This window comes from Chrysemys picta, chromosome 3 (assembly GCF_011386835.1).
Source record: "Chrysemys picta bellii isolate R12L10 chromosome 3, ASM1138683v2, whole genome shotgun sequence".
Taxonomy (NCBI): domain Eukaryota; kingdom Metazoa; phylum Chordata; order Testudines; family Emydidae; genus Chrysemys; species Chrysemys picta.
In genome coordinates, this window is record NC_088793.1 from 164141686 (window position 1) to 164165998 (window position 24313).

Here is a 24313-nt window from a genome sequence, read left to right on the forward strand (position 1 = left end):
TATACAGCTACTTGGCACAGGGTATTGAAGTTGTGCATAGAGCAAAGTAATTGGAAGTATTGATTTAAGTATACTTTTCCTGGCTTACCATCGAAGGAGGGGTTTTATAAACTAGGTCACCTCTCAAGTCCAGCCCTATATTTTTATGATTACTGGTAGAGCACCTTTATTTACCTGTGGTTTTAGAATGACTTGTGACACCCATATGAATATTGTATGTGGGGGAAGTTTTTTAAGTAGCTTTACTATGTGATAGTACTGGCTGGGTATCCTTTTAAACATCATGACAAATAATTGGTTTTACTGGGCAGTTATAAATTCCATCCATTGTGTGTCCGACAGGTATTTATAATCATCAATCAATCAACTAATTCCCTATTGGTATTTTTATATCTTCTGTAGTTTAGCAGAAGTTCAAGTTGGGTAGTGCGGATAAACTTCTATATAACTTGACTGAAGTAGTGTGCCTGTGCTCTCTTCTTAAATCAACATAAGGCACAGGACACAAATCTTACATGCTGCTCCTATAACCTTGACTTCAGTATGGGGTAATTAATGCTTTAGGAAAGGGGCAATCTATTACACTTCCGTTCTTCAGAAGCTGATGCACTGAATACAGTTAAGATTGTATGAAAAAATCAGCTCTAATTTTGTTCTTTCTTAAACCAATGTAAACCAGGAGTAACTCCACTGAAGTCAGGCCCCACAAGAGGGCTGTCTTAAAACTCTCCTTCAGCTCCTCACGGTGACCGCCAGGCCATTGAACAAAGCCTTGTTGAAGTCCCATTGCTGGTGCTTTTTTGCTGTTGCCTATTAAAGTTGTACTATACAACTTAGGATACTGGAATAGCTATTGCTGCATGCAGTTGAATGCACTATGATAATAAATTAAGAGCTACGAATTACACATAAAATTGGGATAAAGACAGATGTAAAGATTAAAATAAAATTTCAAAAATTAAATTTTTCTGAGTAGGTCAGTGTCCCAGTGGCAGAACTGCTACTAAAGACCTCCACAAAATGCCAACAAAAGAACAGGCAGATGACTAAATCAGAAGGAACGGTACATCTCAGTGAAGACTTCGAAACCTGAGCAAGAAAAGAGGAAGTATTATTAACTGTGAGTGGGCCAGCAAGCCCATCTTTTTCAAACAATATGTCGGCATAGCAGAGATCAACTCTTAGATCTACAAAGTATAGGATGGATGATGTGCAATAGTGACATTGAAGATAGGAAGATGCTTGGGTACACAACTGAAAAGAAAAACCCAAGAATATTGGCTGTGTATATTATATGTTGAATAAGTGAGATGTTCTGACTGAAGGAGTTAAAAGAGAAACCAGAATGACTCTAGTGCATCTGTGAAGATGAGACACAGAAAAAGCAATCTTCTGTTTTGGCAATAGATAAAGGTTTATAACTACCATGCCCTTCTAGTGATGACATATGGCCCAGCAACATGGTCTCTCACTGAGTAAATGAAACAAAAACATGTGCCTATACCGAGAATTATGGAGAAAGCAATGATAGGAATTATGTGGACAGAACAAATGCCAAGGTAACAGGCATGCTTGAGGAAAAAGAAGAGAAACAAATGTCAAGGTACAGAACATATTGCCAGAAAAAGTGACTTGAATAACATGGTCTTAGAATGGATACCTAAGAGAAAATGAATCAGAGGTGGCTAAACAGCAATGCAGTGAAATAAAGAAATGAAGTGTGTGAATTAGACCTGGAAAAGGGCAAGAGTGAACATGACTTGAGAAGACATTCATCCAAAACTCCGTTATCATTGCAATAGCTCCTCAGTCTTATGGCACAAACTGTGAAGAGCCAATTCCTTCCTTAGTAGTTAAATGTCTGCTGTTATAGTTTGCATGCACACATGTGTAAGGAAAACATTTAGATAAGAAGCAATTGCAGCACCTGTGCTATTTTTAAATATTTTGCATGTGCAGATGTGGCATACTATTAGAATTACATTTGCATAGTTATAAACTCTTGTGTTTGCCTTCTGCATATAGTATGGCTATACCAGGTCTGATCTCAGTTACAACCACTGTAAATCTAGGGTAACTTTACTGGAATTACTCTGAATTTACACCCATTTAATAGAGATTAGAATTTAGCCCTTCAGCCTGTTCTTGCTCTCATTAAGTTATGTGGCATTGTACTAAAGTGTAGAATACAACGCAGACCCATTTAATGGGTTTAATACTTTATCATTCAAATAATAATGATCACTTTTGGTGACTGCACTTTAAAAGTTTCATGTGTTTTTGAGAGAGATTGCCCTATGGACGATGGAAATACTCTTGTGATTGGTAAATATCTCTCAAAGTAGTAGAGTCTTTCAAAATAGAGGAAACATTTACGGTGCAGCCACCGTATAAAGGTTTTCATCCTTAGTCATCTTTGAAAATCTTAGAGATCTATCATTAGCTCCTTTTTTGTTGAGGAAACTGAGGCACAGATGTTAAGTGACTTTTCAAAAGCAACTCAGCAAGTCAGTGACAGACCTGGGAACAGAATGCCTCTCTTGGCTCATCTTCCTGTATCTTATTGCCTAGTCCACATTTTCTCCCAAAACTGGTGGTAGTGCCAATTTAAACCATTTATTATGCATAATTCTTTCTCCATTTGCTCTCACAATAAAATAGTTAAGGTAGACAGGTAATTAAAGATTTTTTCCCATCCTTTATGCTCTCTTTTTGTAGATGAAGCATGATTTTTTTTTTACCAGATCTAGTTAGGATTTACTGGACAAGATGTTGATTCAGTAGGTTGCAAATGGAGTGGTTGCCCCCTGAGAGTGATATTAAAGCTTGAGGGGAGCTTTTTGAGCAACATTGCATCTTAAAGACAATATATCAAGCTGATAGATACATGGCTCTTCTGTTGAGAAACCTGCAGCTGAATTATTTCTGGTTACCAGTTATTGCTTGGGTACTTTGGGGAATAAGAGTAGGATAAAGGGGTTAAACTGAGGGAAATATTACATTAAAGATCTCAGTTTACGGGGAGTAGCTGAAATAACCAGAATATGTTCTATATGCAATTTAGAATGATCAGGTTGTTTAGGAAACCCTTCAAAGTTTTAATGATCAAAATGTGACCAATTTTATAGACACCTTTCTAGTTATTACTCGACAGAGACTCAAAAGTGCTTTATTCCTGTAGTCTTCTTTTTCACGGTGCATATTAATGAAATTCTCGGCAAGATCCAGGAAATCCTTTATACAAAGACATATATTTTGTACATTCTAACATTTGAAAGCCTCAAAGGACCAAATTAAGTCAATGGACCTACACAGGGATTGAGTTTGGCCCACATTCTCTACTGTTCTTTTCATTGTACCAGTACAATGTCATCTATTTGGACCTCTAACTTTGATTATCTAGGCAACTAAATTATATCTGTATTGTAAATAGTTGACTATTAAACAGCTATATATTTGTACTTGAACATTCTTGTACCTCCATAATAATTAATAAAAATACATAGTTAGAGTTTATTTGATGCTTTTCATTTGTGAATCTCAAAGAGCTTTACAAAAGAGGTAAGTGTCATTGTCTCCATTTTACAGATGAGATATCTAAGGCATATAGAGTGGAAGGACTTGCCTAAAGTCACACACAGCAGACTACTGGCAGAACTGGGAATAAGCACAGTTCAGTGACCCAGCCAGTGGACCACATTACTTCCTTAGCAGGCAATATGTTATTTTCATAATACTTTTCTCAAATATAGTGGTGTGAACCCCAGCTTCTTGGCCAAATTACCAGTGAGTTAATTAGATTCCCTTACCTGAATTCCCCTGCCATTTTCAGCGAGTTGTAGTATACTTCTGGTCTTGATCTATGTAAAGTTTGTGTATGTACTTGAACAGTTGGTACATTTAAACTTCAGATGCAATTTAATTTTGAATGAGATGGTGCCCTACCTCATAGAGGGATTGTGTGGCTTAATTAGTGAATGTTTGTAAAAGCATTCTGAGGTCCTCTGATGAAAGGCACTATAGTAATGCAAAGTATTTTATTTTAATTGCTATTTATTTTTGTTCTCGTTTTGTACTGGCAGAGCTTACTTACAATTGACCTTACCAGGCACTTTACAAATGGATGCTAAAATAATGACTGATTATGTATGTGTATTGTATTTTGCACACACAGATTTTAAAACATATATTGCATGCCAAATTCTGATTTTAGTTTATCAGTGTTAATCTAGAACAATTTCATTGACATCAATGGAGTCTCTCGATTTACACGAATGTATGGTAACTGAGAGAAAAACTTAATCTTTAAACTCTAGCAGAAAGGATTCAGGCACCATGTGGGCACAATGTCTGTTTTTGCCACTTGGGAGACAGCTATTCTTCACATGGTACATGAAGATCATAAAACTAAATTACAACGTGCTGCTTACCCAAGTGCCCAGTTTAGTAGTTCTGCCAATCAGTTGCAGTTCCTTAATATAGGTGCCAGTCAACACGCTGAACCATAGATTGGTTTACAACAATCTTTCAGTCAGCCTGGTACCAGAAAAAGAGAACAGTGATGAAAAATTTCTATTTGGATGACCACAGAAAGATGCAAATGATAGCTACTGAACCATCAAAGACACAAGCACTTTACAAAAGTTTAAATGAAAAAAGAAATCAAACAGTCCAACCTTTCTATTTAACATTCTGAAAATATGCTGTTTTGGCATCCAATACACAAATGTCAAATGTGTTATACATGAAAGGTTTATCGACCAGGTTAGTCTTTCATGGTGAGAAAAACATAAGGCCACAATCTCAGCTGGTGTAAATCACTTCAATGGGATTACACCGATTGATACCAGCTGAAGAACTGCCTCAGAACCTGGAATAGGGCTGGATCTGTGATTCCTGGGCCCACTCAATAAAAGTTAGAATTAATCAAATGGAAGAAATACTGGTCCAAATCCCCAGACTTCAGTGGATCTACATTCATTTATACCAGCTGAGTATCTGATTTGCTAAATGTTATATCAAGTTTTTAATGAGAGAAGGGGAGGGGTATTTGAATGAAGTGCCTGACTTTGCTGCCCTGCTACTCAGATTGAGTAATACTTCTTCAATGAGATGTTCCTTTGATTTCAATGTGAGTAAAATTGACAGTGCAGGGGGCTGATATACTAGCAGGTGGGATAGAATGTTACAACTGAATTCCTTTTGGTGTTTTGGGGGTTGCTCTCAGCCCAGTGATATTGGTGTAATTGTATTGGAAAGAAGAACATAAAGAAGTACAGTACTTCAGTAACGAAAATGTTAAATTAAATGGACCATGTTGACATGCTGTTGATCGTGAGGAACAGTTTTTCCAGTATATGGAGCATTTTGATTCCATCCAGCATATGTTCTCCACGGTTTTCTCTGCTCTAATTCATCCATGTTTTTTGACAGCTCCAGATGGCATGCTGCCTCCAAGGCTTTCATCTGCCACGCCGACCAGTCTTCAGGTTGTCTGGTCTACACCAGTTCGCAATAACGCTCCAGGCTTACCCAGTTATCGACTCCAGATGAGGCCTAGGAATTCCACTGATGATATTCTAGAGTATGCAAACAATAAAAATCTTCTGTAAATTGTCAGTGAAGAGAAGTAAAATTATTTTAGAGGTGGCTCACCCGTAGGGTGTTTTTGTCTTCTTTTCTACCCCCACCTCTTGTATTTTGGAGCTTTATAACTCATTCTTCATTTCTTTCCAGGTTATTTTCCAGTCCCTCTGCTTCCTTAAGCTACATAGTCAAAGATCTTCAGCCATATACAGTGTACGAGATGAGAATGATAGTCTCCAATGGTTATGGTAATACATATAGTGACTGGACTCCAATGATTACAGCAGAGGACAGTAAGTAGCTTGCAAAAATACAGAGTTGAATCCCACTTATCTGCTAACAGATGTTTAATACAAATGCATATCCTTCCGCTGGCTAAACTAGCATTGCATATGATTTCTTTTTCTTTTATCTCATTTTATTAGCTTAATAGTAATAACATATTTTCTCCCTGAGAGCTAAGCTACAGTAATAAAAACACCTAAAAAATCTTGTATGAGTTGTGTGAACTGTTCATTAAATGGATGTAAAGGAATATTTTTCAGAGAAATACCTCATTTCATTATATAATGACTCTCTCTATTCACATATGGCCATATGTAGATAGAGAAAAATATTTGTTAGTGTGGATAGTTTGTTAGAGTGAGGGTGGATTTTTTTTTTTTTTTTGCATTCTGTGAGCTAGAGTCTGATTTCATTTACATCAGTAAATGTATTGACGTCAGTAGTAAATGAAGATATAGCCTTGTCATCTTGTTCAGCATGTAAAGAAGGATGTCATTTCTTTTGTGGTCGTTGGGCTGATGCCACCTAAGTAGTGCAGCAGCTTTCTGTAGGACTTTTGGATACTGTTTCAAACAAGTGATCAGTAAGAAGAAGGCACAGTTTATATTGCCAGCCCCTTAACTCATCCACTAAGTCTGGCATTAATTGGTTCATACTTTGCAAACTCACTCTACTTGCATTTGTTTGACATTAAAGCTAGGGTTGTGAACATAGCCATTTTAACTGACATATGTTGCACAGGTACTAGGTGCAATATAAAAACAACACATGAGAAGGTGTGCAGTTACCAAACACACAAATGCACATATACCTCAGATACAGCATAGTTGAAGTCCAATGGCTGTGTAATGAAGGTATCTAGTAGAGCCATAACCACACTTCTTGAAGTGTGCTGTTGCTTTGAAAAATGTTTTCTTGCATTTTTCAAATCATTAGCTAATGACTCCAGTATACCAGATATCAGAACAATCAAAATCTTTGCCTAAGAGATGCCTCCTGTCATATCACTCATTTAATAAACAAGAGAAATTCTGAGAGAAATATTTTTTGTAATTGAAAAATTAAAATCCCAACTTCTTGGTCCTGCTTTTCCTTGTACTCCAGATTTACACTGGTGTGAAAAAAGAATCAGGCACCTTGGACCTAAAGTAACAGAATTAATTGGGGTATAAATTAGCCACCATTTGTGGCTCCTCATTGTTCTCACCCCTTTCTCTAAGATCAAAGCAGACTGTATTCAGAAAAAATGAGTGCTTGTGGCACCTTAGAGATTAACAAATTTATTTGGGCATAAGCTTTCGTATCAACCTTCTTGTCAACTGTTTGAAATTGGCCACTCTCATTACCACTACAAAAGTGATTTTTCCTCCCTTGCATAATGACAGGTTTCAGAGTAGCAGCCGTGTTAGTCTGTATCCGCAAAAAGAAGAACAGGAGTACTTGTGGCACCTTAGAGACTAAGGTGCCACAAGTACTCCTGTTCTTCTTTCCTCCCTTGGTATCCTACCGTTAATTGAATTGTCTCGTTAGACTGACCCCCCACTTGATATGGCAACTAACATCTTTTCATGTGCTGTATATTTATACCTGCTACTGTATTTTCCACTCCAGTCATCTGATGAAGTGGGTTCTAGCCCACAAAAGCTTATACCCAAATAAATTTGTTAGTCTCTAAGGTGCCACAAGAACTCCTCGTTGTTTTTGCTGATACAGACTAACATGGCTACCACTCTGACACCTGTATTCAGAAAATATCTCAGACAGAAATATATCATCAGTTGGAGACATGTTTTTTACAGCTATCAGACAAATGTAGGCCCCAATCTTGGAAACACACAAGTGCTTAAATCTAAGCACTTGAGTTGCCCCATTGATTTAAATGGGACTAATCATATGAATGAATAAAGTTCAGTATATGAGTCAATCTTTGCGGAACCAGAGACTTAGCCTCTTTTCTACCTATGAAGATTTTTGATCAGATCATAATTTCCTTTAATGCACTTGTTCTGTAAAATTACTTAATACATTTTTTGTTTTTTTAAAACTGTGGATTGACTGAACAGTTATCTGTGAATATTTGTTGTTCAGACTATAATAGTTAGCTGAGAATGGTCAGGTAAATCGCACGATATTGTTTTTTTTCCTGTGTGGGATGAGTACACATTGAGCTCAGTCATTGATGTATGAGTTTAAAATAGGGTTTTTGAAAATATGTGTGTGTGCAACTTCTAAATATGCTTTTTGGGTGAAATTCACTCTTGTTCACAGAGCTTTTTCAAGACCTATGTTCCACTTTATTCCCACTTAAGGCCATAAATGGGATTTTACTGGTGCATAGGACTTGTGCCTTCTGTACCGGAATGAATTTTACCTTCTGCAAACATTTTTATGAACAATTTGATTGCATTAATGTCCGTAGGTAGTTGACACAAAAGGGGCGTGATGTGGCTTAGGTGAATTCATTTAAACATTTGAAGAAAAATTAATGGAAAGCTTTCCATTGATATTTGCCCAGCTCTAATGTTTTGAAAATTGCTATTCATTTGCTTCTTAAACTGTTGCTGCCACATCTGGTTTTTCATCTTGAAAAATACTATTTTTATAGTGCAGTTATAAACTCTATCCTCTCAGTGACCGTGCATTTCATTCCCATGCCCTGCTCCATTTGCATTGATAAAGAATATATGCTGATATATCTCCAGTATCCAACAATTTCTGTGTTTGTAATTTACCAACACAGCTTACACCACTATAATGGTGACTGAGGACTCTGTATTTTTGGTGTCATTGTGGAAGGCTGCCATCTCTGAAAGGATGTTCAATTCAATTGACAAAGACTGAATGATTGGCAATGGGCATAAGTAGTATTTCTGTCAAGGCTTCAACATGTTGCTTGTAAAGCCACCTATACTGACAGCTTATTGCCAGAGCTACACTTAATATCTGGTCTTTCTAACCAATATCCTCTGACTTTTTAAAGTGCAATTTTGACAGTTGAAATTTCCTGTATCTCTTAACCTGGTAAAATAAAGACATGTTCCCATGTCCATATTTGAGTTTTACCCCACAAATATGTGCCTCTGTAGCACAAAATATCCATAGAAGGATCACATATATAGGTATATTGGCCTGATCAACTACTATAAATAGTGGTAACTCTGTTTGTCAATACAATTACACTAATTTACACCAGCTGAGGATTTGACCATATATATTTTCCTTATAATAGCTCTTTCACCCGACTAGCAAGAAATCAGAAAAGATGAGAGGAAATTCAGTAAACATCACCATAAAAAAATCTGTTGTCTGGGAAAAAAATATTATAATATAAAGGTAGATGCTGAAGAGAATGTTAATAGATATTTCAAATATTTTTTTCATTTACATCAGTCTGACACCAGTAACTGATTCCATGCATTTTTAAAAGTCTAACCTGCCAGTGCCAAATAACAATAATGTACATTTCCTATTAATATTTTAAAACCTGTTAAACATGTGTTAATAAAAGATGTTTGTTCCAGTGATCTTGGTGAGAATAATGTCAGACTATTTGCTGCCAGACAAATACAAACAATTCAGGAAATTTCTTGGCTAAATTCTGCTTTCAGTTATTTGGGTGTAAATCTGGATTAACTCTATTGAAAACAATAGAATTATTCTGGATTTATCCTGAGTAACTGAGATCAGAATTTCATGCACTGCATCTAAGAATAAAATGGAATCTCTCCTCGAGTTTAGGGAATTAAGATATTAATCTTATTTAATGCTTTTCTTTCATAGTGAACATTCTGGATGGGCTGAGAGGGGGAGCTGCCAAGGAGTTAGTTACAGCTCTTGAAGCCAGTTTTATGCCAGCACCAACCCCATCATACTTTTAGTGTAGCCTTATGGCTGCTCTAAAATACACCAGCTGATAGCCCCAAAGGGTTGAAATTTAACAGAGGGATAGTCCTGAAGTCAGAGAGATGCTTTTTGCTGTCTCTAAGAAACGTCCAGCCAGATTTGACCCAGTTATAAACAATGGGAAATTGCTATTTCCACATGTCCTTTAGAAAAAACGTATTGATCTTAGTGCATCTGGAACATGCAGAAAATTATATGTGCTCCCATGGTCTGCATGTGCCGATACACCTCTGTCATCACAAATTTCAACACTTTGCAGTCAGAAACAAACAATATCAATTCCAGGCAATGTCCTTCACAATTTTCTGATTGGTCACTGGAGATAAACTCAGGAAATGGACTACCTATTGCACCTATTCCCAGAAGTGCAGCACTACCTGTGTTGGTGGAGCGTCCCTCACCCATAGAGGGACATTCAACTATTCAAAGACAAATAACTGACAGATATGCCAGGAACCCAAATGACCACAAATGCCAACCTGTCAGGGTTGGGAGCTCAGATAGGTCTAAATATGGTTCAGGACAAGTGGTCTCCCCAGGAGTTGCAGCTGAGCATCAACTGCTTGAAGCTGTGAGCAGTGGGGAGTGAAGCAATCAGCTAGTTTATAACCATCCACATGGAGAGTGGCTCCAGAACCATGAGGATTTATCTTAACCATCAACGTGAAATGAAAAGCAAAAAGGCTAAACAGCAAGATCCTGTTGCACTTGGAACATCTGGCTCTGTCCCCCAAAACCATGTACCTCTACTCTGAGACCAGCAGTTACACCGAGAAGCTCAACTGTTGCTGGTTCAGTTTCCATTTTTTGGCATCTAGCCCACAAGTGTTTGAGATTGGTTGGAGGTGGTTCCTTCCACAGGTGGATTTATCCAACACGAAGTGAACAAAATCTGTTCTTCAAGTTGGCATCCATGCCTGGTGAGTGGATGCCTTGTTGTTCCTCTGGTCAAATGCCTAGGGTTATGTATTTCCTCTCTTCCCTCAAACATCCAGGACAACTAGAAAGATTGACAACCAAGCTGCAGGAAAACTTCTAAGTTCCATTTTGGCCAGGTGACCATAGCTCCCAAGGCATATGTCAGTATGTCAGCTGTGGATTTTACCATTATCTCAGAACCTCGTTCACTGAAAAGTCTCCCAAAGGCTGTTCACATCTGAAACTCTCTGCATGGAATCCTAAGTGGCCACATTTTGATGGTTTCTCACAGGATTCATTCAATTTCCTCTTCAAAAACAGGAAACACTGCCAACTGGATTTACCATAGCAGCTTAATATGACCTGATGTTCATGGTCATATGGAAAAATACTACCCCCTTCTACTGGTAACAAAAGACATTTTCACATTTCGTCTACTCAGCTTTTCATAAAGATCCGAGATCTAGTTTTCTCACAGTAATGCTGTGCTGCTTCATGCACACCTCTCCCTCTTTCTGAAGGCAATATCTCTTGAAAAGTCTTTGATCCCATGCACAGTGGAACAATCTAGTGTTGTGACATTCATGCTCTCCTTGAATCCATGGGGTAAACTTCTTTATACTGTCTTTAAAGTACACCTTTCTTTTGGGCATACACTTCAGCAAAAAAGGTTTTTGTCAGACAACCTCACCTTCCTTTTTTATCTGGCTCAGATGATTCAAAGGTCATCCACTGATTTCATACCTACATCCTATGCTCATTCACAAGAGGTAAAGGCAAAACATACATGTTATACAATAGTTGTTGAGCATGAGACCACTACAGTTCCTTTGCTTGTGCCTTGATTTTATGGGGCTAAGTATGGATGATAGATTTACTAATAGCCAAAAACCATTTTATTTCTAGTTATTTTATTAATTTATATAGTGCCTATCAATATAGTGCTATTACCTCTTATGATTATTTGAAATATCTGTGCTCAGATGATCCTTGGTTGAGATTAACAAAAAATCCTATTTGTTTTCCTTTGAGTAATCTGTTATAGTGTTGTTGTGGAAAAAGTCCTAATGTAAAGATATCTCTCTTCTATCAGCACAGGCAAAAGTATTACTATTCCATAACTGTGGCTCTTCCTCCATATAAAGGAGCATGCAACTTCATATTCCATTATAGTTAAGGGGTGAGGAATGTCATGAGTGAGGAAGGCTGAGGCTAAGTGACAACAGAATCATGCTCCCCTTGTGGGCAGAACTTGGATTGCCACTGGATGGAGCCAATAGTTTCTACAGTTTATAATTGACATCACATTTTGTCGATGTTTATAATTTCACCACCAAGAGGTCTCGGGGGGAGAAAAATAGATGGCTTACGATGAACGGGGGGTCTATTCTGCTTAGGTAGAGAGCTTCCAGTCAAAGCATGCAACTCTCATTAGCTTTAATGAGCAGTAACCTAGGTACATATCCCGGAACATTAATGAATGTTCCGGGATATGTGTGGGTGAATAGGCCCCCTAAAATCTGTACAGGTAAGTATATAAAAACGTGTTTCTAGGCTGGTGATTAAAAAAGATTAATGACAATTCTGTGCCTTCATTTTAAGTAGAGACTGAACTTTTGAAGTAGATGAGCAAAATAGCCTTTCATAAAAGATAATTCCATTTGCCAAAATGAAACTACCATCCAATTTTAATGTTGTAATGAAATGGCTTGAAATATGAATCAGAGATCTTAAGGAAAAAGATGCTCCCTGTTCCCATTTTCAATAGTTAGTTCTATAAACAATTACATCTGAGTAAAGAGCTTTATGATTTTATTTTTATCATTGGCAGGCTGAGCTGTGTAGCTGTCATACTTTGCAGTCTTCCCTCCAGTGACAACCACATTGACAACATGTTATACTCCACATTGATTTTACAGTTAAGGAGCTGATTGTGATATATAGGGATTTTAAGAATTCAGCTGAGAGGCTGACTTTTGCCTTTTATCATTCCATTAAAATTTTATAACCATCTTTTTCATGTCATTTCATCCATGAATTCTTACTTTAGAAAGTGATAGCTACTGCTGTGAGCATAACTTTCCTCATGTTCAGAGCTTTTTATTGTATTAGCAAACTACCCCAATTATAGTTAATGCTCATGTTTTACATAATTGTGGTGACCCTTTCAACCAAGCAGTATCATGCTAGTTGATTTGTATATAGAATTAGATGATTTTGCTTGTCATTTAAAAAGAAGCTACACTGCATGAGTGTTAGGGACCAGGATTTAACGCTTCCTTATCCAGTGGGGCCAATTAAGCATCTCTCAAATGTCTTGTCTGAATCGAGAGAGTTTTAAGTCTCTCTTTTTAAAAGGCCAGCAGGGAATGTATGGGTAGATGCGTTAGCTACCAAAAAAAAAAAAAAAAATTTTGTTTGGGGGGTGTTGAAGGGGAGAAAGGCAAAACTGAAGATAAGCATCTCTTCCCATACGTTATAGCAGATTGTCTTTAAGGAATATGTCTAAACTCTGTGGGGGTTTGGAGCACAAGTTCATCTAATTATCACAAATGTTTCACCTATTATGCCAGCAACTTATTCAGTAGAAATAAAAGGCTTATCCCTTCCATCACAACAGAGAACAAACTGCCTGATTGTTATTTTTTCCCCTGCAAAAGCTCACAGTGTGATTGCTTGTATATGAGGTATAATTAAACAAAATGCTGGCATACAACTCAGTGGAAAATATTATATCTTTCAACTTTTTTAAAAAACTTCAATCCCCCACAAGTGATTTTCAAGATCTTAAATGTCAAAAGGGATTTTTTTTGTTTCAGGGAAAAATTGTCATTTTAAGGAATACAAATTTGCTTTACTCTGAAAAATAATAAATTCTAAATAATGGGCCAAACTCTGTTCCAAATGACAAACTGTCTGGATTTGCACAAGTGTAAGTAAGGTCAGAATTTAGTTGATCCTGAGGGCAGATTTTTTTTTTTCCAATTAAGAATGCAAGAATCCAAATTCATTTTACAGTACACTGATGTAAATCTGGAGTGCTCCATTCAAGTGTGACTAAGCAGAATTTAGCCTGTGATCTGTAATACATTAAATAGAAATTATTTTGTGACACAACATGTAGTGAAAGGAATACACTTCCCCCTGTTTTATGAATCTGAAAATGAGACAAATGTTTCTGGCCCAGTTCTGCTTTCTTACACCAATTTTATACCAGTGTAATTCCATTGACTTTAGTCGAGTCACCTTGATTTACATCTATGTATGTGAGAGCAGAATCAGGTCCTCTGGCTGCTTTGACTACTCTCCAAACATAAAGAAAGGACTATGCTTTGTGCCAGAATTATTTTGTTTTCTAGGGTTCCTATTCGCATATGTTTGCATTTATAAATTAACAAGAATGATGTCATTTTAATGCCTGTACGTAGCAAAATCATTTTTCCCCATAAAGAGATTTTTCCTAATGATTGGGATTGCATTTGCACTTCACTGGGAAGTAAATGGTTGTATTACAGACTATTGTATATGGAATTCTGTATATGCTAATACAGTAAAGCATGTAACAATCATAGTCACTGCTGAATTTTAAACCCTTTGATATTTGAAACTTACAAAAAACAACCCCACAAAAAGCAAAGCTATTTTAAACAATTATGAAATCCAAGTATATCTTTTTATAAGATTTTTCAATAAAATCTAATGTTCACAGAAAAATCTCATAAATGTCAAAATTGCTGTGGGCAGAATAGAGGGATATAGTATTATCCTGATCTGCTGTAGCAATTTATAGTTTTCAGGATGTGGTTTATAAGAATGCTAAATGTTCTGGAATTACAGCTGTTACTGATCAGTGATTGAGCCAGATTTGTGTTATTGCACCATGTTCTTGCTTGTACCTAGAGAGCAGTAAAGCCTCAATATAATAAAAAGCACCTGCATTTTAAATGAAATTTCAATTGAAAAACTTAACAGCCCTTCAAATTGCAGAATTTAACGCAGCCCAGTAAAGCTTAAATAACACTTTGCCTCCACAGGCTGAGGGTTTTGCATTCAAGGTGACTTGATTGTGTCGCATGGTGAAATTATTTACAATTAAGGAATTTCTCTGGAGGGCTGCAGAGTATTTGCTGTTCCACAACACCTATGCAGGCATATGGTCGGTCTTTTTCAGTATTCATGGAGGCTCCTGAACCTTTATGATAATTGAATCAGTTAGAGTGCTGAGTGGAGCAAGCATAAAACCTGTTAACCTAAAGGTCAGATCTGTGCATTGTTTATTTATCAGTAGGTGAAAGAGCTAAATCGGCAGCTTCTGTCACAGTCACAGTAAAAAATCACCTATAATATTAACAGGGAGTAGATAAATTGCAAAAAATGGATTAGAATTATAAACAGAATGAACTAAAATATTGAATATATAATGAGAGTTGCAGAAGAGGTTTACTGAGCTGTAAAATGTGCAGCTTTGTTATGACGGTTATAGGTTGTAATTAGTAGCTGGTGCTCTAGAAAAATATCAGCAAAAGCTAGAACTATGGTTCTAAACTGTTACATGGTCTTACATTTTCTCTCCAGGATAACAGTATTCAATGTAATCTCATTGAGAGATCGGTTTTGTTGTTTTTAATAAGCAACCTGTCATTGAAATGGGATCCATATACATTTAGCAGAGTCTTTTAAATAGTTGGGCCTACATTCTTAAGGGGAATAGAATATTCAATTAATCTGAACCTCTTTTGTCCTTTGAGCCTTGTAGTTTCCTTTAAGTAGTTAATAATTGCTAGGTTGGCCTTTCATTAAAAAAAAAAAAAAAAAAAAGCCCCAACATTGTGTTTATCCCCCGCTTTTTTTTTAATTACAGAGCCTGGTCCTATAGACCCACCACTACTTTTGAATTTGAAATCTAGGGAAACAGTCATCATTTGGCAGCATCCATCAAAGCCAAATGGCAACATCATTCATTACAACATTTACCAAAATGGCCAACTGCATGCAACAGTGCCAGGAACCCAGTCTAATTGCACCATACATCATTTGCGTCCTTATACTGCCTATCAGTTTCAAGTAGAAGGCTGCACCTCTAAAGGATGCTCCCTTTCACCCAAGGCCGCAGCTATACAGACTCTCTCAGATGCACCTGAAGATATCCCTGCTCCAGAGCTGTATTCAGACACGCCAACATCTGTGCTTATATCATGGCAACCCCCTGTTCACCCAAATGGTTTGGTGGAAAACTTTACAATAGAAAGGAGGGCTAAAGGAACAGAACAAGTGTCCACTGTCATGACTCTACCTCATAATCATGCCATGAGCTATGTTGACCAGAGTGCTGCTCTTAGCCCTTGGAAGAAGTTTGAGTACAGAATACTGGTGAGCACCCTTAATGGAGGCACTAACAGCAGCGCTTGGTCAGAAGTTACCACCAGACCATCAAGACCTGCTGGTGTTCAGCCACCTGATGTGGAGGTGTTGGGACCAGATTTGGTTAAGGTAGGTTTAATTTGTTTTGTCTCACAATTTTTACATGTTTTCCCTGTAAGAATGTGTATTTGACAGAGACAACTACTGGCTGAACTAACTAATTTTATTGCTGTGGGGGTAGATAAATATTAGCATCTGGCCTTTGGGTTAAAACTGTCTTTGATTTGGCTTCAGTTTTCTTCGAAGTCTGCATCCCCATATTATGTTGACACTTTCATTTTTCTCATACACCTGAAATATTTGGAATATCACAATGGGATATTTAGTTTTCATCCCCTAGTCAGACTAAAATAGACCAGAAAATGAATTACAAAAAAACCACAAAACTCTGAAGACTTCATTAAAATACTAATAAAGTTACAAGTTATAAATATTTAAACTTTTTTAACAAATTATTAAAGGTCCTTTTTCTAAGGCTAAGGAAGCAAAAATAACAGCATGAGTCCTCTGACTTAGGAAAGAGTAGCCTTACAGGACTAGCTAGGAAGTTTTCAATTATTCACATTGTTCAGTTGGGAATGAGCTCTAGAGGACAGGATAACTACCATTGTTTTGGCTTGCATACAAACTTCATTCAAGGGAAATTAGTGTAACCAAACAAGAGGGATTTTTGTAGCTTAGAAGCCTCTTTGTGTAAATACACACATGCTTCCATGGATTCAGTCTTGTACTAATGCCAAAAGTATTGGTACAGTAGCTTGCTCACTAGAGCACAAAACAAAGGACATTTGCATAAGACTGAAGTTCATCTGTTAGAATTATTATTTTTGTTTAAAATGTATTTTGTTTCAAAAGGTAAATATAAAGTGGAGTTACCCAGGCAGCATAAATAGTTTGAGGATATGAATTTAAGTGCTAATTTTTTCATTCTTCATCCACAATATGAAACTTTGATATAAGTTACCCTCTTTTAAACAATGAAACTTGAGCTCTCTAAATTTTATTTGAATGTCTACAGCATTACATGTTACCATCCACATTAATATCAAGAATACAGTGGTTATCATCAAACCATCCTTTCATGGATTTGCCAGGAACAGGAACAATAACATGGAGTAAAATCTACAGTACAGACAATGGCCCTAGTTCGGCAAATTATTTAAGCACTTGCCTAATGAGCAGTCACGTTGACTTTAGTCTTTATAACAGTAAAAGAAGTCACTGTTTGCCTTCGATGCTGTATCCAAGGTCATAAAGTTTTACTCCTTTTACATATGGAATTTCTTTTCCATTAGGTGTTAACATGCTCAATCCTAATTTAAAAAAAACTTATCAAATTATTCTTGATCCTGTACTTGATTTTTCCTTGGGATCTAGGATACACATTCATTACTAATTGGATCTTCCCCTGTTTCAAATCCAAAATATCAGGGATTCACCATTCCTAAAAAACAGTTGGCTCAATTCTCTTTTGAGACCAAGTTTGATAGCACAATCCTGCATTTCATTCTGTAATAATTCAGTTTCAATCTAAGAATACTTTATCAGATTTTGCAGTCTGATTAGACAGTTCAGTTGGGTATTTTTACCTTCTTGTTTCCCTAGTCTCTCATTAACTTTCTCAGCCTTTTAAGGTCTATGTTGTACAGCCTTCTGTATGAGCGGGACATATTTTGTGCCAATTGCTGCTATAGCAGTCCCAGGCTTTCTTTTTCTGTACTAGTACTGTGGTGAATTCCTCTGAACCTGGTCGTCTTTTGTATTAAATTCTGCTGAATTTAGGCAAGTGGAATAGTTAAGATAAAACAACAAAAGTTTTCCACATACAACAGGACAGAGAAATTCAAAATCTGCTCATTCATACTGGGTGTATTTCTTAGCTGAAACATTACCTTACTTCTGTTCTCTAAAGAGTACAGTCAAAACTTTTAAGGACAGAAAGGGTTTATCACAGTATCGCCAAAAGAAATGAAGCAAAATTGTATAATTAGATACTTGAAAAGCATACTGCAGTAAATAATTCAAGAGAGATTGGACACAGCTAATGTTGCTTACGCAAAGAACAGTAGATTCATTACTAGCCAGCTATCTAATTTAAGGCCAAATCCTGCACCAACTGAAATAAAAGACTACATTTAATAGCTACTCATTTCTGCTATTATTTAGCATTTTAACACATATCTGTAATTGGTTAGAGGTGGACTGAATCTATACAGTTTATAAGCCTACAGTTGTCAAAGTCAGACATCCAAAGTTACCATGGGATTGCTGTCTAAGGCTTGGTCTACACTAAACCCCCAAATCGAAGTAAGGTACGCAACTTCAGCTACGTGAATAACGTAGCTGAAGTTGCGTACCTTACTTCGAACTTACCGCGGTCCACACCCGGCAGGCAGGCTCCCCCGTCGACTCCGCGTACTCCTCGCGGCGAGCAGGATTACCGGAGTCGACGGGGAGCACTTCTGAGTTCGATTTATCGCGTCCAGACAAGACGCGATAAATCGAACCCAGAAGTTCGATTGCCTGCCGCCGAACCAGCGCGGTAAGTATAGACAAGCCCTAAGATACCCAAGGACTTCTTGCTCTTTGCTCCCCTTTAGAGAAGCAAATTGCCTGAATGTGGGTGGGGAGGAGGAGGCAGAGATGTAGTTCTGCCCTTTCCCACCCCCAGTGGGGCCAGCACACCAGAAGCTCTGCCTGTTAAATTCTATAGAACTTTCATGTAAGAGTGGTGAGGTTCTGAGGCCACTCCATGGCCATTACTGTAGCACTGAGGCCACATCATTTCCATATGGAGGGGGAAGAAGGAGAAAAAACAAAGGAGTAGTTGATCTTCCACCTGCACTTTGGCATGAAGTTGACCTCTGCACCCCTTACATATCCTCACACCATTTTCACTGCCAGGTGCACAGGCATGGAGGTTGCTTCAGGACTTGTCCCTCAATAATTGAAATTTGTTCTGAAAAGAGGTAGGATGAATCTGGCTCAGATGACTTTATATTGGTAATGTTTAAATTCCTGTTAGTCACAGTGAGGTGGCTCTGTAAACTGAGTCACAAAACCTTCATGAATACAGCACCTGCTTAGTGCTCAAAACATGCTTGTGCTGCACAAGACTCTTGTCATATTAAATATCTACAGTGGCAACTCTTTCGTGAAGAGTGGAAAATATGCAATCTCTTCAGGAGTGAACCAGTGTGAGACTTTAATTACCTCTTGCCCTAGAGAGAGCTGTCCTTCCAGGATAGAGCTGAAGGGATTGTGGAAGGGCACTGTGGGAAAGGTTATATTGAGAGGCTCTTTCACCAAGCCAAGGATGTGAATCAATAGAGGCTTTCAGTTGTCAGTGCAACCAATCCCTAAACCATGAGCGCAAATATTTACTTAAACTGGAAAAAGAGAGAATTTATTATGAAGAGAAACATATTTCCATTCCTTTATTTAGTCATAAAATCAATATAAATGATTTTGTGATGTGAAGAATTCAAAGCGCTGTAGCAAGAGTACTCACTGGAGTATACAGCTTATTTTCTTAGACATAAGCCCTCACTCTACAAGGAGAAAAAATGTCAGCACAGCATCCACTGTCTCGGTATAAACGCTTCTGATGTTGTATGTAGGGTGACCAGATGTCCTGATTTTATAGGGACAGTCCTGATTTTGGGGTCTTTTTCTTATATAGGCTCCTATTACCCCCTACTTCCTGTCCTGAATTTTCACAGTTGCTATCTGGTCACCCTAGCTGTATGTGGTCCTTTTTATAGTAATTTTAATCAGAATGGCCTGGTATCTCCCAATACCTTTCAGCTTGCTTTCGTTTCTGCAGAAAAAAGTGTAACATTGCTGATAATTTTTAAACCACTCATTTCTGTGACACCTGCATGATATTCTTTAATATTTGCTGAATTGATAATGTTCATGGCAGCAGAGTATACTGAGCAATAAACTGCTTTTGTGGCTGATTAAATGCCAAAGTGACGTGGAGATATGCAGCAACTGCAAAAGTCGTTTATTTAGTGTATTCCAATGCCGTGAACATTATTCCTGTTACACAAGATTTGCTATACCCTGATTTACAGAAGTAGAAAAGAAATTGGTTATTTTCTTGTGACGGTTGCAAGTGCTGCATGCCTCATTCTCACACTGCACGCTGGTATGACATTGCAGAGTATATTTAGGTTGATCAATTTGAGAAAAGGCTAGTTTACATAGTGAATAATTGTTTAAGTGAGTACTCAGTGTAGATAAAGAATTAAGAGACTGGACACATTGAACTAGATTCACCATTTTTGTTAAATGATGCTTTCTTACACTAGACTTCACCCATCTAACTTGCAGTAGGCAGGTGCTGTTTCTACTACTGCCCTAACTTGGGGTTTACAACTGGGGAGGACAGCTTTAATCCCCACCAGAAGATCCACAGGAGACCTGCAAGTAGAGGCCTCTGTGGCAATGTACTGGATAAGTAGATGCCTGGGTATCCTGAACGTACTCCCTCCTGTACCAATGCCACCTGCAGGTCTGCTCACAGAGAAGTTGCAACCATTTTCCACCGCTGTAGCCGCCATCTTGGAGAGCTTTCTGGCTCAATCTAAAAGGTGGCCTGGACCCTCTACTTTGCCTGGTCCGTTATGTCAAAGGGAAGGAATAATGCTACATTTTTCTGGGCTGAGATAGGGTGAAATTCTTGTCTTACAGCATAGTTGACAATATGGCCTTGAAATATTTTTGTCATCAGGATGGCCCTTCAAGATAAAATCCACAACATATATATATATATACACACACCAGGGGTCAGCAACCTCTGGCCACATGGCTCGCCAAGGTAGGCACCGGCCAGGACAGTTTGTTTACCTGCCGCGTCGGTAGAGGTTGCCGACCCCTGATATATACATTTCCTTACATTCAGATTAGATCTCAGATGCCAAATGCAGAATGAGGAGAACAATAAACTATTCTGATGTCATCTATCATCTTTTTTTCTATATTCTTTGTATAGTAACTGCTAAAAATACATTTCCTCCTTTGGTAGTGATGGCCCTTTAGCATCTGACAGTGGTTCATTTTGCCCCCCTCCCCCTTGCAGAGCTTACCCCAAGTATTTCCCTGTAGCTGCTCTGAAGGAAGGAAGGATGTAATCTGTCTTAATTCATCTTATAGTCCTTGTTCATTATTTTCCTCAGAGTTCTGTCTCCTCTCTCTCAGCCCCACTGCCACTCTTTTCTGCACACTAGAAGGAGCTGCAACTAAGAAGGCTGATGCCCTCCAGTTGAGACTGAATAGTGAGCGCACTGGGCCTGCCATCGAGGAAGCAATCTCCATCTTTCCCTTGCAGCAGGATGACCCTTCTTTACTACATAGTGTGACACATGTTTTAAATGCTCGCTTTCTCAAGGCTGACTGCTAAGTTGCAGGCATACAATTAAACAAAAAGAGAAACAATCATCCTAATTGTTACCCCAACTTCACTCTTCACTTGGACATGAGAAGCAGGAAATTTAGTGGTCAGGACTCTTAACCTACAAACAGGCTATTAGTAAAAGACCTGGAAACGAGGATCTCAATTAAATCAAATGGTTGCTATTCAGAAGTACAGTTAGACCAATTATAAAGTTGGTCCAGTTACAGCTGGCCAAGATAAGCGAAAGAAAAGATATTTTCCATATCCACATATCATGGAGTTGCAATTGCATTGTGGGGCATTACATGCCCGATCAGCCTGGTCCCTGGCTCTGAGACCCCCACTGTCCCTCCCTTGCTGGGGCCATTGCTGTAAAGGGCTAAGAGAGGTCCATTGAAAGGATTACAGGAAGAAAGCTGGCTCCTGTGGCTGGCCATGGAGCAGTGGAAAAGAGACCTCAGGGGAGAGTCTTCTGGGTCCCTGCAGCCTGCTTTGGGATAACTTTTTGTTAGTGCTACTTTGTGAGTTTTGTGTTTTGAAGAATAAAACTGTGCTCTGAAGAAAGGGTGTGAACACTTTGGGGCATGGCGTTCGTCCTTGCTAGGCAGGGGAGACAGGCCAGCAACCTACACTCCAGATTCTCACAGGGGTAAGATCCGAATAATGCAATTATCTGAAAATATTAAAGTTACATAGCACCAATATCTTCCACTGCAGTGATTCTCCAGTGTTTTACTTCTCAGATCACTTTGTGCTAGATAAAACCTGTCATGGCCCCACCCCCCATCCCTCTTAAGACCCGGTCTACCACTGCAAACGGCTGCAGAGGTCGCTACAGAGCACCACTGGGCTAAGGAGAGCACTAATCACCTGGTATCTACCCTTGTGTATTACTGGGTTAAAAGGAGATGCAACCAGAAGACCTACAGACTTCATCTTGGAGGGGGGGAGAGGAACCTATAGCTCTTTTCCAGTTTTACACAGGTGTGCCCTGTGCTTTGGGGAAAGTGTTAAAGAGCAATCAATCCTTGTGTGAAGATTGCCTTGTAATGTTGCTAAGGTCAGTGAGACCTTGGTTTATTTGCCATATAAGTGCTGCTTGAGCAAGTTGAGCTATTGCAACACACCTAGGAGCAGCCTTAACCTGCACACCTGAGATTTTCCTGCATTTCAGGGTTGTGATTTCCTGCACAGCTTGCTGATTTGTGCCAGGCCATGCAGTGGAGTGACTTGGAAAAACTAATCAGAACCTCATCAGCATATCCCCATGCATTGAACAATATCAATGAAGAAGTTTCAGGTTCTGCAATAGTTACATAGGCTCATACAGAAATGTTATTTCCATTTACCCAGTATTCAGTGCAAGTGCTTCTCAAACCATTTCTACTAGCAACTGATGGTTGCAGGCTTGATCCTGCTGCCCTCTTGTATTTGTAACTCTGATTGACGTGGATGGAAATTGCGCATGCATGAGAATTGCAGGAATTACATAAAAATGTGACAATTAAATAGTTGGGTTTTTTTTTTTTTTAAAAGTACGGCTCTGTCTTTGTACATATAGAAATATAATGGATTTTATTGGAGTAGGTTTATGGACTGGCTGATTAGCCCCTCTGAACTAAATACATCTTTCCATCACAGCAATCCATTTCTCTTCTTTAATCATATTATTGGAAGTGGAATAGTAGAGCTGGATCATTGAACCCGAGCAATAGAGTAATTTCAAACAAATAAGAACTTCAGAGTGTTGTTCTGTCTTTGCAACTCTTGCTAATTACCAGAGAGATATGCAGGTTACTGAATGTCCTCTATTCTCACTCTTGGCCTCTATCAGGAATCAGGATCTATTCCAACTTCTGACACAATCCCAGTTTAGTTTTCTTTTAAAACAGGCAATAATCTACAGTGAAGTAGACTTCCTGGCCATATTTGTTTTGGGGAGGTAACATAATCCAGTGGCTAGAACACAGGAGCAGAAGCTGGGTTCTATTTGCCTATGTCTTACTATGTGATATTGGGTAAAACACTCAATCTCTTTTTGATTTGGTTGATTCATCTATAAAATAAGGATAATAACTTAACCTTTCTAATTTACTTTGGGGCTTACAGTGTAAAGCCCTCAATAGTGTATCCGTTATGGCCATGCTCATCAATGAGAGTGAGACTAGTGTAAAGCAAAAAATGTGGTTGAGTACTTATTTTGAAACTTTTTTCAGAATTAAATTGAAATGTTCGGACTGCTGTCAAAAAGAAAAGCTTTCTGAAGTTATGATTAATGGGGAGAAAGTGGCTAATTTCGGTCTCTTTAAATTTTGTGGTGGAGAAAATATGGTGCTTTGATCTTTAAATGACAGCTTCCAGTGTCATTACATTGAATCAGTTAATCTCTCCCAATAGTTACCTTGTTCTGGCTTCCTCATCTGCACCCTCTTTCATGGTCTCAATGTTGAGCTTCAGATCAATGAGCAAACTGCTACTGTTTCCAACAGAGACTGTCTCATGAGCCCTTCTGGTTTCATGCACTGCCAAGTTCTGACCTCAAATCTGGCAGATTCAGGATAAAGAGGAGAGAAGGTCCAGTTGTGTCGCAATGAATTTAAACCAGGCTGGCTCTGCCATCTTTATTTACATTGCATAGGCCAATCAGTCACTTGACCTTGTCCTTGACTTGTCATTGAAGTGTATAGGCTACCACTTTTTATGACAGAAAAGTTTGCCTGAAGTGGCATTGGATTGTATATCCTGCTTCATCCTTCTTTCCAGGTGACATCTGAAGTTCAAGGCAGGTCAGCTCCCCGA

At 38.3% G+C, this 24313-nt stretch overlaps 1 protein-coding gene across 1 annotated transcript in view; it reads left to right on the forward strand.

Moving 5' to 3' along the window:
• The window catches only part of USH2A (usherin), a 584327-nt gene that overhangs the window by 386548 nt on the left and 173466 nt on the right, over positions 1-24313 (forward strand). The window contains exons 40-42 of the mRNA XM_065589441.1: positions 5434-5584; positions 5737-5879; positions 15554-16182. Of these exons, the coding sequence (XP_065445513.1) occupies positions 5434-5584; positions 5737-5879; positions 15554-16182 (923 nt within the window). The remainder of the gene's footprint in view (positions 1-5433; positions 5585-5736; positions 5880-15553; positions 16183-24313) is intronic.